The 23,338-nt window shown below is 37.6% G+C and overlaps 3 protein-coding genes and 1 long non-coding RNA gene across 7 annotated transcripts in view; 3 read left to right on the forward strand and 1 right to left on the reverse strand.

Annotated features, from left to right (window-relative positions):
- LOC144631789 (TNF receptor-associated factor 6-like) overlaps positions 1 to 8,299 on the reverse strand; it is a 61,618-nt gene extending 53,319 nt beyond the window's left edge. The window contains exons 1-3 of the mRNA XM_078490349.1: positions 8,055 to 8,299; positions 4,063 to 4,114; positions 3,654 to 3,761 (exon numbers count right to left, since the gene is read on the reverse strand). Coding sequence (XP_078346475.1) covers positions 3,654 to 3,761; positions 4,063 to 4,114; positions 8,055 to 8,293 — 399 coding nt within the window. The 5' untranslated portion in view covers positions 8,294 to 8,299. The remainder of the gene's footprint in view (positions 1 to 3,653; positions 3,762 to 4,062; positions 4,115 to 8,054) is intronic.
- LOC144631724 (uncharacterized) overlaps positions 1 to 23,338 on the forward strand; it is a 68,828-nt gene that overhangs the window by 20,304 nt on the left and 25,186 nt on the right. The gene's annotated exons all lie outside the window — the stretch shown is intronic.
- LOC144631881 (calcium-regulated heat-stable protein 1-like) overlaps positions 1 to 23,338 on the forward strand; it is a 209,199-nt gene that overhangs the window by 5,159 nt on the left and 180,702 nt on the right. The window lies entirely within an intron of this gene.
- Positions 8,543 to 16,157, forward strand: LOC144631933 (uncharacterized). The gene is made up of 4 exons (XR_013566823.1): positions 8,543 to 8,682; positions 12,180 to 12,252; positions 12,906 to 12,978; positions 14,570 to 16,157. It is a non-coding gene; the product is annotated as an uncharacterized LOC144631933 (long non-coding RNA).

The following is a 23,338-nucleotide window of genomic DNA, read 5'->3' on the forward strand; positions in this document are numbered from 1 at the left end:
CATCATTGCATCTTTCTTCGCTTGAGCACGAGTAAAAGGTTAGTTGGCGTTATATGTATGTGTTGTTCCCTTTATGACATTTTACAGAAGAACTGTTCACTTAAACTTATTTGCTTGTAAACTAAAGACTCAAACACGCTCTCCGGCTTTGCGAAATAACGAAACTGGCCGTCTTTTTCTGTAAGCTTCTGTAAAAAAATGATGTTGTTTTGATACAGAGCTTGTGTGTTTGTTTTGTCGGTATGCAAAACGCCAAGATAATTGTTTTTAAATTTAAAGATTTAGGTGCGATCCAAGCCAAATTGCGGCGCGATTCCCGGCCCATCGCGCCGCGATGTGAGAATCGCGGCAGCCAAAAACGCGCCGCGATTCGCGGCGCGATCGCGGTAAAATTATTACAAGGGTTAATGAACATATCAAAAAATAAATACCAAGAGTCAATCTAGATTTCGAGAAAATCAAGCTTGTTTTAGAACAAAAGAAAACGCCAATGGTTGCAATGGTAACCTTTGTGAAAAAGTGACGGGTAAAAAATTAAAATTTGGTCATATTTGAGCATTATGTTGTATTTTGGCAAAAATCGAATATTTGCTACCTAGATAATTTTCATTTTCAAAACAACCACCCTTCCGCTAAAAAAACTACATCGAGCCTCCTTAAAATTAACCGAAATGACAATGCACCTTATGTAATCATTCATCATTATGCATTCATTTTGACAATGCATTGTGACAACGTATGTCAAATATGTTATGGTCTGCCATGACATCTGTCACGTATTACGGTCTATTACATATTTTATGATCACAAACAGTCTTCAAATACCTAAAAAATATTAACTTTTATTGACCTTCATTACCTTTACCACTTCCTGTGTGTTTGTTAAAATGTCATACAGGCTAGGAAAGCGCATAGTAACAGTACCGCAATACCGCGAAATATCTTTTTCTACCGATTAGTACCGTCAGTCAAAACGACGAAAAACCCCATACCGTAGGCCTACCACATACCGTAACTTGCGACTTGAATTTTCGAAATACCATCCTGAAAATAAGCCCAATACCGCAATACCGTAAACCCCAATGTCCCCCTCTGGGAGGTGGGGCTTTCTCAAAAAAAGAGAAACCAAAGGTATTTTTACAGTGAAAATACGAGAATGTGAACACTTAAATAATATACTTAGAAAGAAAAATTAGAGAAACTAGTTGTCAAACTGTTCAAGAAAAACCTTTTGACTCCATCACTGTCCATCTTTAACATTTTCCGCCATTTTGAGCTATCATTCAATGGTTTTCTGCAACAATTTTCGTATCCAAGATCAATAAAAGTGTACACGCCCTTGTAGAAATTTTACCGCGATCGCGCCGCGATTTGTTGCCATCGTGATGCGATCATGCGCGGCGCGATTGTAAGTGACTGCGATAGTGCCGCGATGGCTGGCATCATCGATCGCGGCGCGAGTTATTGCTACCGCACCGCGATTTGGGTGGGCTGTTACGAAAGCGTGGTGCGATGAGCGCGATCGCAGCGCAATTGATTACTATACCGCACCACGATTTGAGGGGCTGGAATAAATCTCGGGAAGTTTTCCCAGCGAGAACTCACTTCTCACCAGGAGAAAGTCAATGCTTTGAAATTCTCACAAATCATGCATGCTGTGGTCGGAACGCAGATCATGACTTGTTTTGATGAAATAAACTTAAAGTACTAATCAACGTAGTAATAAAACTAGTTTCCGCTAGTTTGTCGTTTCTATTTCTCTTGAATTGGAACGGTTTGTTCCAATTGCCGCGATATCCAGATGTTGATAACGAAACTCACAGAGGTGTATTAATTGGGCCGAAATAGAAGTCAATCAGTCAAATAGAAAGGCATCCCAAGGTGATTGCATTACTAATTATAGAATCGGTTTTGCGTCTTTTGGCGTCTGAAAAAGCATTTGAGCGAGGGTCTTCGTTTTATAGTTTCTCCCGGCCTTTTCTACAAAACAAAGACCCAGTCAGTTTCGCGTCTTTTGGCATCTGAAAAAGCTTTTGAGCGAGGGTCTTCGTTTTGTAGTTTTACCCGGCATATTCTACAAAACGAAGACCCCGCTGTTTTTGCGTGTGATAGCGTCGGAAAAAGCACTTTATCCAAGTTTTAACTGTCTGAAGTTTAAAAGGCCTTAAATTAATTAAGTCTTCGTTTTTGGGTCTTCAGTCTTTGGTCTTCCGTCTTCGTTTTGTAGACACCCTCCGAAGAGGCTGTCAGAATGAGCTTTTTTAAAGCTTTAATTTATATTACCTTTAGTTAGCTTCCCGCAGATCACACAGAAGATGTCCTGAGATTATTCCCACCTTTTCCCGCAAGGTGTCGTGAACTGAGTGTTACGATTGGCTGAGTTAAGTCACGTGGTACATAGTTCACGCCATTGTACATGCTATCCCGAGCAGAAAAGAAATTTTATTTTGAGTATAAAGTTGGAATGCTTTCTCTTCACAATCAGATCTGGAAAAAAATGTGTTCTTTTTGGGCTACTTCTGTTAATAACATGAGTTTAGAAGCGACCTAACTTTAGGGAATTAAGCGTCTCTGTGGAAATAGCCTGCGTAGCAAGCGTTCCCGATCCCGTGCGAGCAATCGAGTTCTTTCTGTGTGTCACGCGCGAGCGAACGATTCTGGCCGCGTGAGAATTGGGGCGAGAGCAAAAAAAAGGAAAGAAGCGGGGAGGGAACGCTTGCTACGCAGGCTACTGTGGAAACTGCTAGAATTTGTTTGTTAATTCGAGTGACAGCTTGTTAAAGTCGACAGCGCTATCTTGTGGGATTGGTCACGGGCTTGTTGACTGAGCTACAGCTTAATAATCTCAGGACATCTTCGATGTGTGTGGTCTACGGGAAGGTAAGCTCTAAAAAAAGCTCATTCTGACAGCTTCTTCGGAGCCACAATTAAAATGCCATCTAGAGGATTTTTCAATGCAAAAAATGCAATTGCAGCGAATTCCTGATTGTATTTGCATTTGAAGAAAATGGCCGACAGAAATTTGTCATTGGATTACTCAAAGGTATTAAGGTTCCTCAAAGATAAGAAAAGAAACAAACAAAGTGTTTTAAAAGAGTAAAAAAACGGACTGTAAAGAAATAAAAATTATTATCTTTTAATTTATCTTTACTCATTATCACGCGCCGCTTTGTCGCGCAAGTTCGTCTAGCTATAGAATAAAACTAAATAAAACTTTTCTCATGGGAATCACGTACTCACGGCCCACCGTCACGTATTAAAATGTTTTTCGACATTTTAAATAAGTTTATTTCATCAATACAAGTTTATTTAAGTTTATTTCATCAATACAAGTCATGATTTGCGTTCCGACCACTGCATGATTCGTGAGAATTTCAAAGCATATTGACTTTCTCCCGGTGATCGAGAAGTGAGTTATCGCCGGGAACACTTCCCGAGATTTATTCCAGGCCCCAAAATCGCGGTGCAGTAGTAATCAATCGCGCCGCGATTGCGCTCATTGCGCCGCAATCATGACTCTCGCGGCGTGTTCACGCTCACTTACAATCGCATTGCACGTGATCGCGACAGGATCGCGACATTCACAGCGCGATCGCGGTTAAATTTTTACAAGGGTTAATTTTAGTGAAATCATACATGCGCCGCACAGTTACCTGCAATTTGCCAAGGGGTCCTTTCCATGTACAACCATGCTGTTTTTTCATTCTGCAGAAAACCTCAAGGTCCATCATTTCTCCCTTTGCAAATTTGTCTGGGAAGATCTGAGGCAAAGTAAAAAATATTTTTATTAATTAATTCTTATACAATAATATATCTATATATATATATATAGATAGCTACAGAGCTACAAAAAGGATTAAATTAAACTTATGTGTAGCTACATTTATTATATCCTGGCTTACTACGTAACATTGTGTTTGAACAACTACTCACTGGTCCTCATGATCTTTTTGTTAATCCACAAACACAAATTTGAATGTAAAATATGCAAAGGTGAGTTTCAAAACACTTTTACTTCAAGTACTGTATCTTTAAAAAGGTGAAAAAGAATTGGTGTTTTACCTTTGACAATGATATATGCTCAGCATCCTCAGGACATTTAAAATCACCATCCCTACAGAAGAGAATTTGTACCTGGCTTATTGGCCCTTAATTAATCAAATTGAATGTTTATAAATATGTGCCGGATGCCTTGATCAAGTCTCTTTGATGCATATGTTTTATCGGGTAAAGTTATATTACGGAAAAACATCATTCTTAGTTTTTAGATTCTTTTAGAGGAGCGAATTAAGATTTTTAACAAACTTCCTGTAAATATAGCGAACACCGATAGTTACAGACCTTTTGCCACCTAGCAAAACGTTTCATATCATGATAGTATTTTAGTAACGTTTTTAGCCTTCGTTGTAAAGATAATTACTGTAAAATAGCTCAGTATTTTTTAATATTTTTAAAGGGTCCTGTGGGCAACCTTTAGTAACTAATTAGAAAAAAAGAGTGGCTTATACATGAGTTTTTACGGTACCAATAAGGTAGTAGGGGATCAGGCTGCCCTTGTGTGGCACCAATCAGTGATATTCATATAAATATCAACAACAACAGAAAATCTTTAAAACAAAATTACAAAAGAAAATAAAAAAAAACTAAAAAAGGGCATGCATTAGATCACGCCTAACAGATGCTGTTCGTTTTAATTCCTAAATTTTAAATCCCAACTAAATTTGAAAAAAGAAAAAAAGATTCAAGATGAGGCCAAGAAACATTTGAATGGCATTAAAATGTTAAAAGTCGTGAAATTAGCATGCCGTGAAAATACACTCGATGGCTTTACCGTTCCTTTTAAAAATTCCATTCTAGCTTGTAGAAATTATTATATATTAATTACTTTACATTTCCATTTTGTTTTCTGAGCTCTTTAAAGGTGTGCGAGTAAAGTTTTTACATCAAGAACCAAAATAAGGTTATTTTGTTGTGCAAACATTCAATTTGTCTGTCACACAACTTTGTCGGGCCAACGGTACACGGATGAAAGTGCATGGACAAAATGGACACAATTCTTACTAAAATATGGAAAATATCTTCAAAGACTGGGGTCCGGCCAAAAAGTTCTTTGGCTACCAGCCTTTTTTAAAAGCAGAAGTTTGCTGCAAAAAAAACATTGCTATTATTAATTGGTTATTTTGTTGTGCAAACATTCAATCGTCTCTGATACGTGACTTTGCCGGGTCAACTGAACACAGATGAAAATGGACACAATTTTTTCTATTCAATGAAGAGCATCTTCAAAGTATTCCGGCTCAAAAATTCCCTACCTACCAGCCCTTTTTTAAAAGCAGTTATGCCTGAAGCTTGCTGTAAAATCATTGCCTTACATACTGACGTAGCAGTTTTCAATAATAAAAAACAAAAAATAATTAACTATCGGACATGCAAAAAAATCACCGGTTCACAAACCAGTACTCAAACACTTGCCTGAATAACACAAAAATATATATTTCATGCTTACTACCATTTTCGAGCGACTGTGAACGGCTAACTTTTTCTGCGTTTTCTCACGTGTAAAACATTCAAGTTTGTATAGATAAACTGTCACATTTTACAAGTAAACCATTCAACGTAGTTTAACGTAAAAAATCCCCCCAAAATATAAAAAAATAAGTAAACAATAGAAGATCGCTGTCACATCAATTGCCAGAAATGTCAAGCCACTCTTTGCTGTCGACATGTACATTCATTGAAGAAATATTAAAGTTGACGCAAATGTTTTTAAAAACCATTGTTTCATGCGCAGAAACACACAGGCGGAGCTGTCAAACTTGACATGTTCACGATATACGACATGGTTCAGTGCATGCAGTATGTTGTAGACATGTCTAGACATAAGATGTAAACACGATAAACCGAATATAAAATACAAAATTGTGGAGTTTTCGTTACTGATTGTAAATCTTTTCGGTAGAACAAGGGATTCGATTTATTTCGGCAAACGATTTCAACCCTTAGGCAATTAGAGGTTCCGTGATCGTAAGACTGCAAACTGCAAAGGCTCCAGACGAAAATTATTCAAAATGTTGGTGTGATTGGTGCAAAGTAAACACCTCAATCGCTCAATCGTTTGATTTTCGCTTTTCCTTCCCGCTATCGTTTCGCTGTTATCGAAGAAACAAACCTTCCTTCTATCAGTGTTTAGGTCTGCTACAATAGTTGGGGTGAGATAAAAACCGGAAAATGCAAGCTTATCTCAGTACAAATTGTAACATGCCATCAGGCGAACGGTAACTGCAGATACGAATTCGTTACAATTTTTGAAAATTGGCGGCAACTGGGGCAAATCGTAGCGTCGGGCGCATCGGTTTTTCAATTTTTTCTATAAAAAAATCACTCAAACCTATTCTTCAGTGGAGCAGTGAATGTTCTCAAAAAGGAAGGAATTACAATTAGTGTGTTTACTTGTAAATTGGAGCGAAACGAGAACCAAATATTGTTCCGTGACCAATGGAAACCCATGTGGTTTCTGCGGTCTGAAGTTCTCGCATGTGATTGGTTAAAAGACAAAGAACATTCCAGACATATTTTAAGTGTTCACGCTTTAATAAGAAGCGGTGTAACTACCTGACCCTTAATAGTTACTGCAAGATATGAAAAACCGCTGTCAACGTGTTGGGTGAAATTCTTCAGTTTAGACAGATCACTTTCTCAAAGAACGTGACAGACATGTCTCGTCTAACAATTGCCAGACCTACAAGCTCGACTGGTGACGAGTCACGTGACAACTCTCTCAAACACTACACAGTGTCCGTACGGACCGCTCGTTGTACAACCAATTGAATTTACCATAATTTTTTTCTCACAAAGAAAGTTTCTCAAAGACTTCCTAACTTCGAAATTATTTTGTTATTGACACCATTAATTAGACATTGAACCTCGTGTCGTATAATTCAGAAAGTAATTGCGCTCGTAATTTCAAACAGGACATTACAAATCGATCGAAATCCATCATCGAAAACCTAATCAATTAATCGATATTACTCGATAGTATTCGATACTGATCAATCGATTAGTTAAAATAATCGATAAAAATCGATAATCACACGATTTGGTATCGGAGTATCGATTTTGATCAATTACTAGAACGAAACTTAAATTCATTGGCATCTCGGAATGAAAAAGACGATCCGAAATCAAACGAAAAATAACCACTGTGTCTTACCGTGATGCCGGTTCTTGATTGGATAATCCAGTGTCATATGGAGCAATGAAAGCTGGAAGATAGCACGAAACAGATGTAGAAAATGTTACACTTAGGGATCGAACCTGTAACACGCGGTTTGAGCAGAAAATTCGATAGAAACCGATAGAAATCGAACTATAATTACAAATCGAATTGAAATCAATAATCACAACAACTTTTGCTATCGATTTTAATCGATTTTCGATATTAATCAATCAATTAGTATCGAAAATTATCGAATTTTATCGATTTTTTTAAGTATCGAAATTATCGATTTGTTTCAAATCGCCCTCGGGCTGCAGGCGCGCTCGGCCGACTTCGAAATGACTCGCCCGATTACTCCCTGAATTGTACTCCACTTAGTCCAATTACTATTACAAATCAACCGCGCTCAATAGAATCTCAACCTACATTAATATTTTGGATCGGCAAAAATAAGTTGTAACATGGAAATTTTACGAAAATTGTGGACTCTCGTACGAATAGCAAACTGAAGTCCGAGTACGGGTGCCGTACGAATAGCCACTGCGTAAAAAATTAACCAAGTTGCGAGAAAAAAAATTGCGCTTCAGCCGTATGTAATAAGCTTACCTTAAAACTGTTTTCAGCTTTTTATCCGTATGTATGTATGACTGTCCAAAATTATTTTGAGCCCTGGCCGGTGTAGTACATTGCCTTTGAATCTCAATCAATTAAGCTTACTTTTAAAAAGTCACAAATCGCGAAGAAACGAACGGCGCTATCTGCGTAAGTGGCATTGGCTCCTCTGTTCAAGGTTTGTCCGAGGTTTAAATAATTGATAATCTTAATTTGTCTAACTCACCTTATAGAACGCACAATGCAGCCTTGACAGAACCTGTGGCCGCAACCTGTTTGCACGGGCTCTCGCAGCACCAAACGACAAATTGGACATTTGTATTTGCTTTCCAGGTTTTCCAGCGGCGGATCGAAGTACTCGTCATATCCTTCAGACTTGGGTTCCTCGTGCGATGGAAAACGTAAACTTGCTTCTTGGCCCACAAAAGTTGAGTCAAATAAGCTTAAACGTTCACAAGAAAACATTAACTGCTCCATCAGAAAAAGCTGAAAGTTAAGTATTCACATCACATCACACGCAAGATTTATATTTATGTCAGCTGACGATGCGACGGTGATCCGGGCGGTGATTGGTTAGGTTTTTGTTTCCATGGCAGGAAGACTGGTTTTCCATCGTTTTGGCGCGAGAAATTCTTTTGCAATATATCGTAAAATAACAATGGACTAACATCTAAACCAATCACAAAGAACCTTACGAGAGCTGCTACATGACCCTCAGATTATTTTACTGGGGGACTGGACGGTCTGAACGGTGTTTACCAAGTGATCATGAAAGCCCGAATCTTGTGATTTTAACAGTGTGTTTTGTCGGATCTTTCTGCATTTCCCGAACACATTTACAGCTGCATTTGAAGGTAAGAAGCTTTGTGAATGTATTGTATAATGCTGTTTGTAGTAATGGATTGAAAATGTCTACTTCTAAAAGCTTAGTTAGCTTATTATTGATCGTGTTGCTCTCAAGCGGCACGAACGAACCAAGCTGGCGAAGCACTTTATTTTGTATTCTCCACGCTGTTGTGTTTTGCATTTTGCAATTAGGATCTATCATGCTATTTAATTGCGCAGTATTAGATCGTATAATCGTTTTCGTCACGGGTATAAAGAAACACTGTCATGCCGTCAGCTGAGCACAAATTTTTACTCAGTTAATTTTTTTTATACACCTTGTATCGTCAAAATTATAATGCTTCCAAATTTACAGCTTAGTTGGAAAAAATATATATAGTCAAAAGCAGTAAAATCAATCATTTTCCATTCTTTGAGAGTTTGAACTTTTGAGCCCTTATTTTGTCAGTTATATTTCTTTGCTTCATCTATCATTTTTGGCAGTGATAAAAGCTACCTATTTTAAAGAAAAGGAAGCTCCTGCCTTATGAAATCACAATACATGTACATTTTCCTGAATGTTTCCTTCCATGTACCAAGCAGTCTCTATAAATATAAATTGATGGGTAATGCCATGCTTGCAAAAGAGATATTCATGATGTACCAAGGGATAATTCTTGCGGTATCTGACATCAGCAGACTGAGAAGAGAATGTGTTTCCATTACAGTATTATTGAAAGCTAACCGTAAACAGGCTAACCGAAATGCTATCCAGGCTAGCTTAAACCGGAGTGAGCTGTAGGCTAACCGGAGTGAATAGTGGGCTAACTGAAGTGTGACGTCTTAGGCTAACCAAAGTGAAAAGTCAGCAAGTCTGCAGTCTGCAATCTGCAATCTGCAGTCTACAAATGTCACACACCGTAATCCTAGAGTGTGTGATTCTCCTTTAATTTTATTCTGGCATTTAAAACTATAACCACCTCAGTCTATAACCTCTTACTGTGAAATAATGTATTTAATTTTCTCTGGAGAACTTTTTCCAGATACTTATGGCTTTCAAGCCTTCACTTTAACATCCTCACCAGCACTGCAGAATGAGTATATTTGGTGGAGGAAACCAAAACATAAATTGCACAATGATTGGCCTCCAGGATGATGTAATGGATGGTTTAATCTGACCTGTTACCACCCCCTCTTCCCAGGCATACTTTTTTTTTTTATTTCATGGTGGTCTATTCCCCACCCCCAGGCAAACAGAAAGACGCAATTCCCTTTCTGTGGGACTTCCCATCGACCATAAATACGTCGCTTTGTGATATACAACAGGAAAGCCAGACATTTTGTCAAGAACTTGAACGCTTTTTGAGTTAATTTAACAAAGAATACCAGTACTACAGATATAAAATAAACAAATTTAAATAACTGTCTACTATATTTGAAGAAATATGAAAATATTACTCTATTTAATTCCCCACACTTCCTCAAAAGAAAGAAGCTTATAACTCAAGGACAGAAAGTTATTATACTAGCTACATTTATGGTCAAAATAGGAAAGCAAAACTGAATTTTCTTTAATGATTTAAACTAGTGCTTCTAGTAAATATCTGTCTCTTTTTGTATAAGTTTAAATCAACTACCAATTTTATACAATCAGAAGACTGACCATAATTACACTTGTACAGGTATCAATCTGTAATTAAGTAACTTCTGTTTTGATTATCGGCAGTGCTATTATACTATTTAATAATAAGAGCAGTATTTTAATAAATTCTTGCTCTCCAACTATTCTGTAACAAATACAACAGATTTCTCCTCAAAATATCCAGTCTTCTTCATTTGTTTTGTCAGCCGCTGGCATCTAAACCATGAAGTTAGGTACATCAAAGGAACAACCAGAAGTTATTTTTTTGATTTGACCCACCCACCAGGACAACACTGCTTTAAACAATTCACCATCCCCGGCCCCGAAGGGCCCAACTTGTCCCAGGGATTACCAGGGGGGTGGGGGTGGGGGTGGGGGTTGTAGGTTGTTAACAGGTCACATTGAACCATGCATAATACACTGTCTGCTGAATAAATTTGACCAGCATTTCACATGAGTGGATATCTTTGGCTTCACTCATGTTTCAACCTTTAAGGTCCTTGATTGTTTTGTTAAGCTTCACTGTTAAGCTTGACTTGCTTGTACTACCAAGGAGAGTGATGAACTTAACAGAGTCCTGGAATTGTCTCACTTATTTTATGCCAAAAATTCTAAACAATCATACATGTACACCTGATAACTAGTCAAATGTGACCATAAACTACTTTTAACAATCAAACAGGTAAATGAAACCCCATATTGGCCCTATTGGTGGACAATGGCCGATTTCTTATGCAACACAGACAAAACACTGTTTTTGCCTGGCATCCCGAAAGCTGTTTGTTAGGAAAATTAGCATTTTGCTCGAAACACCCTAAGTGAGAGCAAAAACCCGAAATTTACACCCCTTAGTGAGAAGATGAGCATCACTGCCCCTTTAGTAGGTTTGTCCCCCAGGTAGCTGGTCCAAATAGCACCAAATAGGAATACACATCAATGCCTTGACATGTCTTCATTAGGTGGCTATGCCATTATCTCTGTGTGTAAAGTGTGTGAAGCTGTGTTCACACTAGGTGAAACATGATTAGCCTGATCAGAAATAAAAGTTACATGTTTTGTTGTGAAAAGTGTTCACATCAGGCAGTGCATATTTGCGCGAATCATGATTGAAACATGATTATTCTGATCATGATTGAAACTACCTCACGAGGTAGTTTCAATCATGATCACTAAACATGTTAATAATTGCGGACTTGCAGTGAGGAGGCAAGTGCCCAAAAGCTTCAAAATTGGGCCTTCTATAAGCTTCTTTGAGACCAAATGTTTATTAAAATATGGGCTAATGAAGCGATACAACAGGAATTATCGCGACGGGTAGAAAGCAGTATAATTGACAGAGCATTGCCACGTTTACGACGAGCAGCATTGCAATGCAAAAGCAAACTTCACAAAACATTTTTCTTTTACCAAAGATAGCACAAATACTGTTTATACTGTCTCCCTAGCTTGCTTAATGCTTGAAAGCCCTGCTCCATCAAAGGGCTTGAAAATAGACAGAAAGACAAAGATTTAATGGAAACTTTATTGTAATTTCGAGCTATATTTTTCGGTTAAAGTATACAAGTGAAGATTTATGCAAGAACCATAAAACTGCATAAAGACATTACACCATGTTATAATGTTCAGGAATGTAGAGTACTGAGCCTGACAAGAGCTAGCAACCACTGACCACCATGGCAGCTGACTAGACACTTGTTGTTAGTTAACTTGGTTAAATTGTATTTAACCTCATATTTTATAAATTTCCCTTTACTGAGGAAAATCTCTTTTTCTATTATTAAAATGTGTCCTTTTTTTAAAGAAAATATCAGTTTAACTCAACATATGATAATGCATTTTTGTAATTCTTGTTTATAATAATAATGCTTTGAATTTCTGTTTTAGCGTTAATGGATGAGGATCAGGGGTTGAACGAGGAATAGCATCACAAACCGAAGATGATAAGAGACTAAGAATGGTGAGCATCGACCCTTACTAGTACACCATATACCTTATTAATTTTACTCGAATAAGCGCCACGCTCGAAAAAGCGCCGCATTTGGGACAAAAAAGTTAATAAGCCCCGCCCCCAGTTTATGACGGCGGATTCAAGCGAACAGCATTGCAATGAAAAACAAACTTCACAAAACATTTTTTTACCAAAGATAGGACAAATACTGTAAATACTGTCTTCCAAGCTTGCTAAACCCTGCTCCATCCAAGGGCTTTAAAATAGACAGAAAGACAAAGATTTAATGGAAACAGCTTTATTGTAATTTTGAGCTATATTTTTTGGTTAAAGCAAACAAGATTTATGCAAGAACCGTAGAACCGCATGAAGACATTACACCATGCTATAACGTCCAGGAATGTAGAGTACTGAGCCTGACAAGATCTAGCTATAGCAACCCCTTACCACCAAGACAGCTGACTAGACACTTGTTGTTGGTTAACTTGGTTAACTTGCGTTTAACCTCATATAAATTTCCCCTCACTGAGGAAAATCTTTTTTTCTACAAGTTACCTGTGCATTTTTTTTAAAAAACAATCCTGAAGTCTAACTCAACATGTGATAATGCATTTTTGTGATTCTTATATTTATAATAATAATGCTTTGAATTTCTGTTTTAGCATTAGAGGATGAGAATCAGGGATTGGATTAGGAAAAGCATCACAAACCGAAGATGAGAAGAGACTTAGAATGGTGAGCATTGACCCTTACATGTACTAGTATACCTTATTTACTCGAATAAGCGCCACCCCCGAATAAAGTGCTGCATTTGGGACAAAAAAGTTAATAAGCGCCGCCCCCAAATAAGTGCCGCAGTTCCCATGCAGCCATTATTCAAGGCATATCATAAGACTGAAAACAGCACTACAAAGCAACTCTAAAACAGCCTTGGAAATTTCTTTTCATTAAAAGCAATGCTTTGCAGTTCAATTTTAATGATTTACCGTTCTTTGCTGGTACAGCAAGTGCAAATTCTCTTTTCCGCAAGGGACGAATACCGACAATCAAAAGTCGCTCCTTTTAGTTAAATGTTAAAGTGTTGTATAGATTAGCACTTGAGGGGTGAAAAACTTAATAATTGCCATCAGCGCTTATTAGTTTGAGTAAATAAGGTATATATATACAGCTGCCATGTGTTGATAAATAACTATTTTTTAAGTTGTGTCTTGCCAAAGTAATTAAATTTTGTGAAGTCCATTCATAAATGCGCCTTTATCGTATTGGCAGTACTTTCTCAGGAGTTATAGGGTTTAATATGTCTTTTTAAGAGAGGTTGAGGAGGGGTCATCACAAAGTGCGAGGCAGCAAGGCATGCAATCCATTCCGGTTAGCCTACGTAGCACTCCGGTTAGCCTCAATAGCATTACAGTTAGCTTACATAGCACTCTGGTTAGCCTACAGTTAGCTTAGTTAGCTTGCGGTTAGACTTTTTATTTGGAGTTAAGGATTTCTGCCTTGCTGTCTTGCCTCACATGTTGAGGAGTTGAGGGGACAGAAAACTTTTGGATGCCACAAAGTTTTAAGAATGAGGTTGCCTGCTATTAATGTAGAGTTCTACACTTACTTTATTGTCAATTATAATTTGCCCTTTGGGTAACCAGTTCTGTTTTTTTTTTTGGTGGCTCATGTGTCGATCTTATTGGTTAATTGCCCCAAGTAGACTTTTGTTGCCCATAAGCACCTCTAAGAAACATTTAACTTGCAAAAAATGCTCAACTTTATTTGTATAACCTTACCTTCTTGTTTTGGTTTTGCAACAGTCCTTCGTTGATTAACCATATCAGGGGCTCTGTACATGTAGTGCCTATTTGTATTTGTAATCTTAGAAAAAGAAAACTACTTCTCTGTCTCACCAAAGATCATTCAGGGAGTATAGCTTACAAATCCCCATTTCTTGTCGAGACACAACACTAAAAATTGTTGCCAAAATATTGCAGTACTCATGCAGTAACTGTGCAAATTGTGTGAAAAGACTCTGACAAAACAAAACTTTTTGTGACACAACACAAAACTTTTTTTTCAAAACAATTTAGTTGCAAAATGCATCTAGGGAATACTTGACTGTTGCAAACTTTGAGTGGTGCCCAGAATAACTTGTCTGTAGAGCCATTTTAATTAATGATGAAATGGAATCAACTAGAACAAGCTTGAAAACAAAAGCCTGATAATGGTCCCTGTAATTTGACAAGCCAAAAATCAGGGCCCTTAATTCACAAAAATTGTTGGTTTTCTACAATGTTTTGGTGTCTATTAATGAAGTAAATTCCTTGCCATCTTTTAACAGCCTGGCCAAACCATATACACCTGTACCTCAAGAGACATGAGATGATATAATCAATGAGGAGGAAGGGGAGTTATAGTAGAAGAAGATAATAAAGAAAAAGAGGAAAGAGAAGGGCAAAATGATCAACAACATCAGGAGGAAGGCCAAGAAGAACAAGGCAATGATGATGAAGACCTCTACAACAGTTAATAGGGGACAAGTTTAGTGAGAATGATGAGGAATGACCAGTACTTATTTTTCATGTACTTTTTTACAATTTATCATTGTTTCTTTCATAGACACACTACCGGTTATAATAAATAATTAATAATTAAGTAAATAGAGAATGAGTCTGAAATAAATCTAAAACATTTTTTTACTAAATGAACCACAAATCACTGTACTGTGTTGTATGTGAATAGTTTTGTTGGATCTCGATTTTAAGAGTGACAGAATGTTTATGTTCATTTTAAGAATCCAGTCTTGTTCGTGCATGACTTATAAACTGTGGCCACCTTCCTTTAGTTAGTTTTCTGGATAAATAAGCTAATAGAAATGCATGAGTTAGGTTTGGTGAAAAAAATTGAGCACAGTGTCACCTGTTGGTCAACCAACAACTCGGTAGCCTGCGAATACAGCCGCCTTTCATTTTTAGAGGCAGCTAACAACTTGGCCTCTGACATTTCTTTTCTGTTTATTTTGGATTTGCCGGATGTGAATTAGCCTGCGAATGCAGATGCATTTTGGCCGATTCTGGAAATACGTCTGCATTTGCAAGCTAGAATCATATGAATGGAAGCCATATGAAAGTTAATGAAAAGATGTCAAAAAAAAAATGGTTTGGTGGCCTGTGTTAGTAGAGCACCACTGTAAATGCAGTGAGGAATTTACCTGTAATAATAATAATAATAATAATAATATAAAATAATAATAATAATTGATATTTAAACAGGGTGACCCCTTCAGTCGCAGAACTGGTATCAACAGGGGCCCAGTGTAAAATAAATAGAAGAGAATTTCCAAAACTTATCCTAACTTTAAATACAACAATACAAATCTCAAGGTTATAGTGGTTTTGCAATTAAACACACGCTAAAAAACAGGCCCTAAAATTTACTTTCGAAATTGTGAGGGAGAAGCAACAGATGGTATCATCCATGAGCCTGGGGGCAGGGGGGCAAATCCCATATGAAAGGAGCAGGGATGCTCATTGTCTCACTTAGACAAATATTATCTAGATTTTTTTCAAGCCACAAATACATTGGTCTTATTTAGGGTTCTTTTAAAAAATTGCGCACAACAAGCATCCTGATCATACCTTTCATAAGTAAGTTTCCAGGGGTGGGGGCGTGAACTTATGTGCCCATACCGGTATTTTTTTTTTAAATTCAGTTTAGCATTGCAAATTATTGAAGCCAATTTTTTTTTCTTTTTAAAACAAAGAAAACTTTGTCTTTTATTGTGTAGAAATATCTATGGGATTATAGTTGATAGTGGTACTGGTAATAAACCTGAAATGAAAACACTAGTTGTATAATATTAGTCTAGCAATGAATAAAATAGATTTGTATTCTTATTTGTTGTAACTGAATTACATGTATTTTATTGAGCTAGTATGAGGTCCATGTTTATAAATATTGGTCGAGTTCGTCACTTTGCAATGTTAGGGCGTGGTCTATAGACTTGTGTAAAGAAATGTCTATATAAGTCCGGGGATATCAGTATCCAACATGAGTTTCATTTCATGTTCAATGATTCCTGAGGGGTGTGTCTACAAACAAGGACTAACAATAGAGCTATAAATCATTGAACATTATAACTTCCTTAAAAATTCCCCAACCAAAACATGCGATATGTAGTTGATACTACATACTTACTTCTGCTTTCACTTTATAGGTATTTCGATTAAAACAGTTTTAAATAGTTCCAGCCGATCCTGGGAACGCCAATTGTATTAGTTGTCATTTTTTAATCTATTGGAGATTCAGTGACATTCCTAGCTTCTAACGGATTGTTCATTATTAATTAATTATTTTTTGGGGGCGGGGGGATAGCTTAATTATTAGGGGGGCAGAAAAGCCTAAGGCGTGTCTTTTAAGGAGGGGGGTTCATTAGAGTTTCAAGATAGTTAGTAGGGGGTCATGAAAGTTTTCTTATTTTCATGGACCCACAATATTACGAAGGCTATTTATTCACACTTTATTGAATAACCATCTGAGCCTTTTCATATCCAGCACATTTTTATACCTCGAGTCTGGTCAAAGGGAACAGAGACCCTGGGTACTAGGATGTATCATCCAGCATAATGCATGACCATGGGTCGAATCCTAGATTTTTAACTTGAATGTTTTATTTGTAATTTATAGATTTTTTTTTTCCTTGGTGGTTCAAGCAAGCTTTAGCCAAGTAAAATTAAGCAAATTTTTTCTCTCTAAATGCTAATACTGCCATTTATAATGAATTGTTTATAATAAATTGTTTGCATATAATAAAGGATTGGGGGGTCATAAAAGTTTTGAAGTTTCTGTTTGGGAGGGAGGGGGGGGGGGGACATTTAAGTTTTTCTGTTGTTGAAGGTACAGCCAGCCCCCTCCCCCCCCCCCCCGTAAAAAGGAAATAATGAACACTCTATAGCTAAAAAAAACTCAAATAATGTTAAACTTATGCTTTCCGATTGGTTCATTTCAGAGATTTCTTTAAAAGTAACCGCCTAATTAACCTCCTGGTAATATTTCCGCAGAGCCCCCTATGTACATTATTAAAATTATCTCCGACTATTTCAAACTTTCACACTACTCAAAGAGTAATCGTGAAAGAACGAGCCAGTCAAAAATTGCTTAATAACTTAACTGACCATTGAACGACAGCGAACCATACCGGAATCGCTACAATAATGACAACGAAAATAGGCCACAAAGTGCTTTGTGGTGTTTCGAATATAGGCCACAAAGCGCTTTGTAGTGTTTCGACTAGGCCACAAAGCGCTTTGCGGTGTTTTGAATAGGCCACAAAGCGCTTTGCGGTGTTTTGAATAGGCCACAAAGCGCTTTGCGGTGTTTTGAATAGGCCACAAAGCGCTTTGTGGGGTAAAAAATCGAAAAAAAAATTTTTTTTCAAAAATTAGCCGTGAGATGTCTGCGATTCAACGAGACATCAAGATTTTAATGTTAGCTTTTTAAAATAAAACACCACAAAGCGCTCTGTGGTGTTTCGAATAGGCCACAAAGCGCTCTGTGGTGTTTTAATTAGAGTCTAATTAGGCCACAAAGCGCTTTCAGTAGTTTTAGTGGTGTTTCGCTCATGCCAGTTCTGCTTTTTGCGACTTTTTTTGCTTGTTTACAAGCGAAAATAGGAGAATAGCAGTTATGTGGGGCAAAATTTGGAACATTCTTGTCATTCTTGTAATATTTTAATTTCTCAAGGGATTACTTTCCGCTGTGGGTGATCACGCGATCTCGTGGAAAAAACGTGACTTGTCATTTACAAACGTTATATAACAATGTTAAAACTGACATGTCAGCTTTCTTATCTCAACGCACGACGTGTGTCTGAAAGGCGATCTATAAAAAGCGTCGCACAAACAATGGATTGCGTAACTAAAACACGAATAAATAGCCACTAGCACTTACATCGTTTAAAAATTACAAACGTCAAAAATAAACCATACCAAAAAACTTGCTCTTTTCAAAGATATTATTGAAGTTAAAACAAATGCAAGAGATGGGGGCTTCTTTTAAGGCTTCTTTTTTAGGCCAAATTTGGTCGCTACAAGCGCCCATTCTATTTCGTCATCAGCCTAGGTCGTTAGGGACGTGACCTCGCGTTGACAGCAATGTTGCATCACAGGCAGACCACCCTATGTGTTCGTGGTTAATTATTGTTGTTGACATGAGACGAACAAAAGAAATTTTGAAATCTATAAGGGTTACTGAAATAAAGCTCTGGAAATAACATATCTAACTACATTTCGCTCTAAACTCTCAATTAAGTTTAATGAAACGTTTATCGACTCATGTGTTGTATTTCTTCGCCTGCGCGGGCCGTTTTAAGCACTTTTTTAACTGATTTAGCCGGCCGAAGGCCAGTAAGAGAGAAAGAGGAGACAAGGCTTGCAAGTCGGCGGCCGCCAGCAGCGACCTCCTCCACTTCAAACCGGAATTAACGCCAAACTACTGAAAATCTCACCTATCTGACGACGGCTATCGATCGGTGAGTTGTTGCTCTATCTCTTCGCCGAATTTGAACTTCATCCCTCCAATAGTTTCCGAGAAAATCCACGCTGAAATCATGCATACTGCTTTTTGACTGCACAGGATAAACCTTCGACTCATACTTCATGCAAAAAAAGTCGGTATCTCGAAGAGACTTTGATTCAATCGATTATTCAATCGATTAAGTGTATTCTGTTGTAGTCCTGTGGAACTGAAATCTTCAAGTTGAAGATAAAGTCAATAAAGTCATTAAATCAAAACGAACCAGGAACAGGGTAGTAACGAAAACGAAGACCCCGACCCATACGAAAACTAAGACCCGTACGAAAACTAAGACCTAAGACCCATATGAAAACTAAGACCCATACGAAAACTAAGACCCATACGAAAACTAAGACCCGTACGAAAACTAAGACCCGTACGAAAACGAAGACCCATACGAAAACTAAGACCCATACGAAAACTAAGACCCGTACGAAAACCATACGAAAACGAAGACCCATACGAAAACTAAGACCCGTATATACGAAAACAAAGACCCGTACGAAAACTAAGACCCATACGAAAACGAAGACCCGTATATACGAAAACAAAGACCCGTACGAAAACGAAGACCCGTATATACGAAAACCGGGACCAAAACCCGGCCAAACCCGGCCAAAACCAGCGTTACCCAGAGTTGCGTGACATTAATAATAATGACAGAATAATATTGAAGCAGACTGAGCGTACTGAGAACGTACTACTGATCAAAAATCTAGACTTGATCGAAAACTAAAACCTGATCGAAAACGGTTGCTTCTGCGTCACAGAAGAGACAGCCAAAGTCTCCCAGCAGTAATGCACCGTAACGAAATCTTCGCTACCCGATTATTATTTCTCGCTTTACATCCGCGTAGAAGGGTGCGGAGAGGGGGGGGGGGGGGATTGTGCTGGGATGCTCTCCAATGATGCCTTTAGAGGTCATGACATTAGGGGGGACTGAGTATCCTATATCCCATTAATTTTTGGAATAAATACCTTATTGCTTAATACTTAATTTCGCGGGAATTAATTTTCGCGATTTTCGCGATTTTTTTGAAAAAAAATCGCGAAATTAAAGACCCGCGAAAATTAATTTTAAACGGTTTCTATTTATTTTTTATGCTAATTACGTATTTTAGGCCAAATCGCGAAAATTTAGTCTCGCGAAATATTCCTGTTTCATTTTCGCGAAATTAAGAACCCGCGAAAATAAATAACAATAAGGTATCCCTTATCCAGTTAATTCCGGTCGTTGTTCCAACGTTTATGTTCGATATCCTCAAATCTCAAATCTGGTGCTTTGTTTTTGTTTCTTTGCCAAGTATAAATGAGAGGTATTCAAGACTAGTACCTTTTAAATCGTTTTCACGCGTAACCCTATTTATGTTATCAGATGGTGTTTCCTTTTATTTGAAACTAGAAACGCGTCATCTGTAGTGTCCTTTACATTGTCGATATTGTTGTTTACATGAACGTGTGCCATCGTTATTCGTTTCGAAATGTTTCGAACTGTTATGTATATGATTTGACATTGAACGAGTACATTTCATTTTCTTCGCAGTTTGCGACAGTGTAGTGTCGTATATTTGCCAAACAGGGCTACATTGTGTATAGATCTCGTCAGTTTGCGAGGTTATCTAGTTTTACTTAGAGTTGTTTGTTTCAGTTTCAATGCTAATGAATGATAGATGTTTCTAAATTTACAGTAAATAAAGGTTTTGTTAGTGCTTCTTATGTGTAGTCATATCAATAATGACCTTTCATTCGTTTACCGGGGCAACAGGCGTACTGGCCAAGATGTTTTAATTTTACTCATGTAGCGCGTAGCGAGGCGTACTCACTTCAAAATTAAAGACAAATATTTGTAGGATTTCAATAAAACTTGATCGATACGTTCTCAGTACTCGTCTGCTTCAACATTACTCTTATCCAACACTGATTCGTCGTCCTTACCGCTAGCAAGATAGGATACATCCTCTTCCCCAGGGCCACGCGTATTTTTTTAAATGACATGACGTAGTGGCCCTGGTAACGGTAAAAAATATGATTTTTTTGATTGGCTGATTAAAACTGCATGCGTAATTAGGTAAATAACAGTAAAAGTGAGTCCGCTATGCGAACATGTGTGGACTTTCATTTGAATAAAAGTTGACATTATGAATTAATCAATGAGTTACTGTAGCAGTCAACAACTTCAAGTTTCGAATCGAGTAATTCGAGATACAAGGCGAAAAAACAAAGAACTTGTCAATCAATTTATTATTTACAAGACTGTTGGAAAAACAAAGTGTACTATTACTTGTCTTATGTACTACGCTTCAAGAAACAAACGTTACCATTGCCGCTTGGGATGTCACGCAATGTGAAGGAGCGTGGTGTGACCCTTTGTCACGTCGTTCACGACAAATGCCTTTTTTCATGCAAATAAAAACCTAGAATCCTACAAGAACAGCAGTTATTAGACCAAAAGCCTTTCCTTACCGCTAGCAAGATAGGATACTATTTTCATTAAAAAAAAAAAAAGAAATGTTGCGTGAAGCACGTGAACTGTCTCGCATCGCTTGTTTACACAACCCTTACTTTTTGTGTAAAGCTTGTGTAAACAACTCATCGAAAAACTTATTTTCTTTCAATGAGTTCTTTTTTAACCTTTTTGGAATAAGAACTTTTCAATAAGCTTTCACAAATAATTTCTTAGTAGCTTGCGTAGAAAGGCGGAGAAATATATTTTTCTGTTTACGAAATATTCACTTGAAGTCGGTGTTTTGAGAGACGGCGAAGGACGTTATTTGAACCGACAATTAAATTATTTTGTCGCACGGTTTGGATATATGCATATTCTACGGTTCGATGTTATTTTTATTCTTTTCATGACAATGTTTTAGTTCAGTTCTAAATTCGACATCGGTCTTTTGCTAAATATACTACTTGAGAGAAATGGAGCTGGTGAATTATATCCCGGAGTCCAAGACAAGTAAAACAACATGATCAGCGAACTTGTTTTGATACAACTCGTTGTGCATTCATTGTGTGTGGCAAAACTGAAAGGAAGAAATAACCAGACATTTGATTCGTTTTAATATGCGAATCAAAAGTGCTCAAACCGCACAGAAAAACAAACAATACGGAAAGTGAGTAAAAAGTGTGAAAAAAAAAGAAACGTGACCTGCGACCGCAGTTGTTCAGCTTATTAGATATGCAGATTTCAGCCGTCGCGATTGTTATTTCACTTTTCATCTACGCCACCGCTGCCTTTGAAGTTCTTCCTTGATGTATATTTTCCAGCCACCACACGCTCTTCGAAAGATGTGTCAAAAAAGGCTTCTAGATTCAAGAATAAAGTGCGACTTACTGATCGAATTTCTGGGTTTACTGCCTTGGCTGCCCATCTCACCGAAACTTCGGATTCTCCGATCACTGTCGAAAACTTCCGAAAGCACTAACCCGAGTTATCACGGAAAGTGACCCCCCAATCGGAAAAAACTGCATGACAACAATGAGTAGACTTAAAAGTCCAAAAAAAACCTTGGCAAGTCATGTGTGACCTAGGCTCCCGCAGTGCTATCAGAATGGAATTTTCAAAAGGAACAGCATCTTTTCATTCCGTTTACGTGTTGAAATAACTGTAACGTTCCATTTGTCGAAAAATTCTCACCGAAAATTCCATGTAAATGGAAAGCGCTCATTGATTTTCGATTTCAGTAGTACGTTCTCAGTACGCTCAGTCTGCTTCAATATTATTCTGTCATTGTTATTAATGTCACGCAACTCTGGGTAACGTTGGTTTTGGCCGGGTCTTCGTTTTCGTATATACGGGTCTTCGTTTTCGTACGGGTCTTCGTTTTTAGTGCAGAATGCACTATTGTGATGGTTTGGTGGGTTGGCGTTTGCTAAACCCCTAAACCACTAAACCACTAAACCACTAAACCACTAAACCACTAAGCCACTAAACCGCTAACGCGGTGTAAACTTTTAATCACCAATTAATTAATTAATATCAATTAATTAATTATTTCTGTAAAGGGGGGAGGGGATGGAGAGCACCTGACCGTGTGCCCTTGGTAAATCGGGGAGTCCATTACGATACTTACAATTGAAGAACTCAAGGTATATATTTGTTTCAGAAAGCACTATGCTCTCCTTGTGGTACAATTCTTTCTGGAAAAAATACTTTGTGCTAAACGCATGCGCAGATCAGTCTTCATCACGAACATTGCGTTTTTCTTCTGCAGAAGGATTCGTGTAGACTCCGTGGCCCCAAGTTAAAACCACAAATTAATTGAATTAGACAGTAAGGCGTCATAGCAGATCATGTGAAATATTTCTTGATATGGCAATGCTGTTTTCTTAGAAAAGGTGATCTAGCATCTCATAATTAATTGATAACCTGATAACATCTGTGTTATAATCAATGTCGTCTTCTTTGCAGAAAATAAATCACGTTACCATAAACATCATGTTACATCCGTTTTTGACAAAAACAAAAGTATGTTACATGTTTTTGACAAAAACAAAAGTATCTCGTTTGCTGTTTCAATAACAAACTGAAATTCAA

Source organism: Oculina patagonica, chromosome 12 (assembly GCF_052425735.1).
Source record: "Oculina patagonica isolate OP01 chromosome 12, crgOcupat, whole genome shotgun sequence".
NCBI lineage: Eukaryota > Metazoa > Cnidaria > Anthozoa > Scleractinia > Oculinidae > Oculina > Oculina patagonica.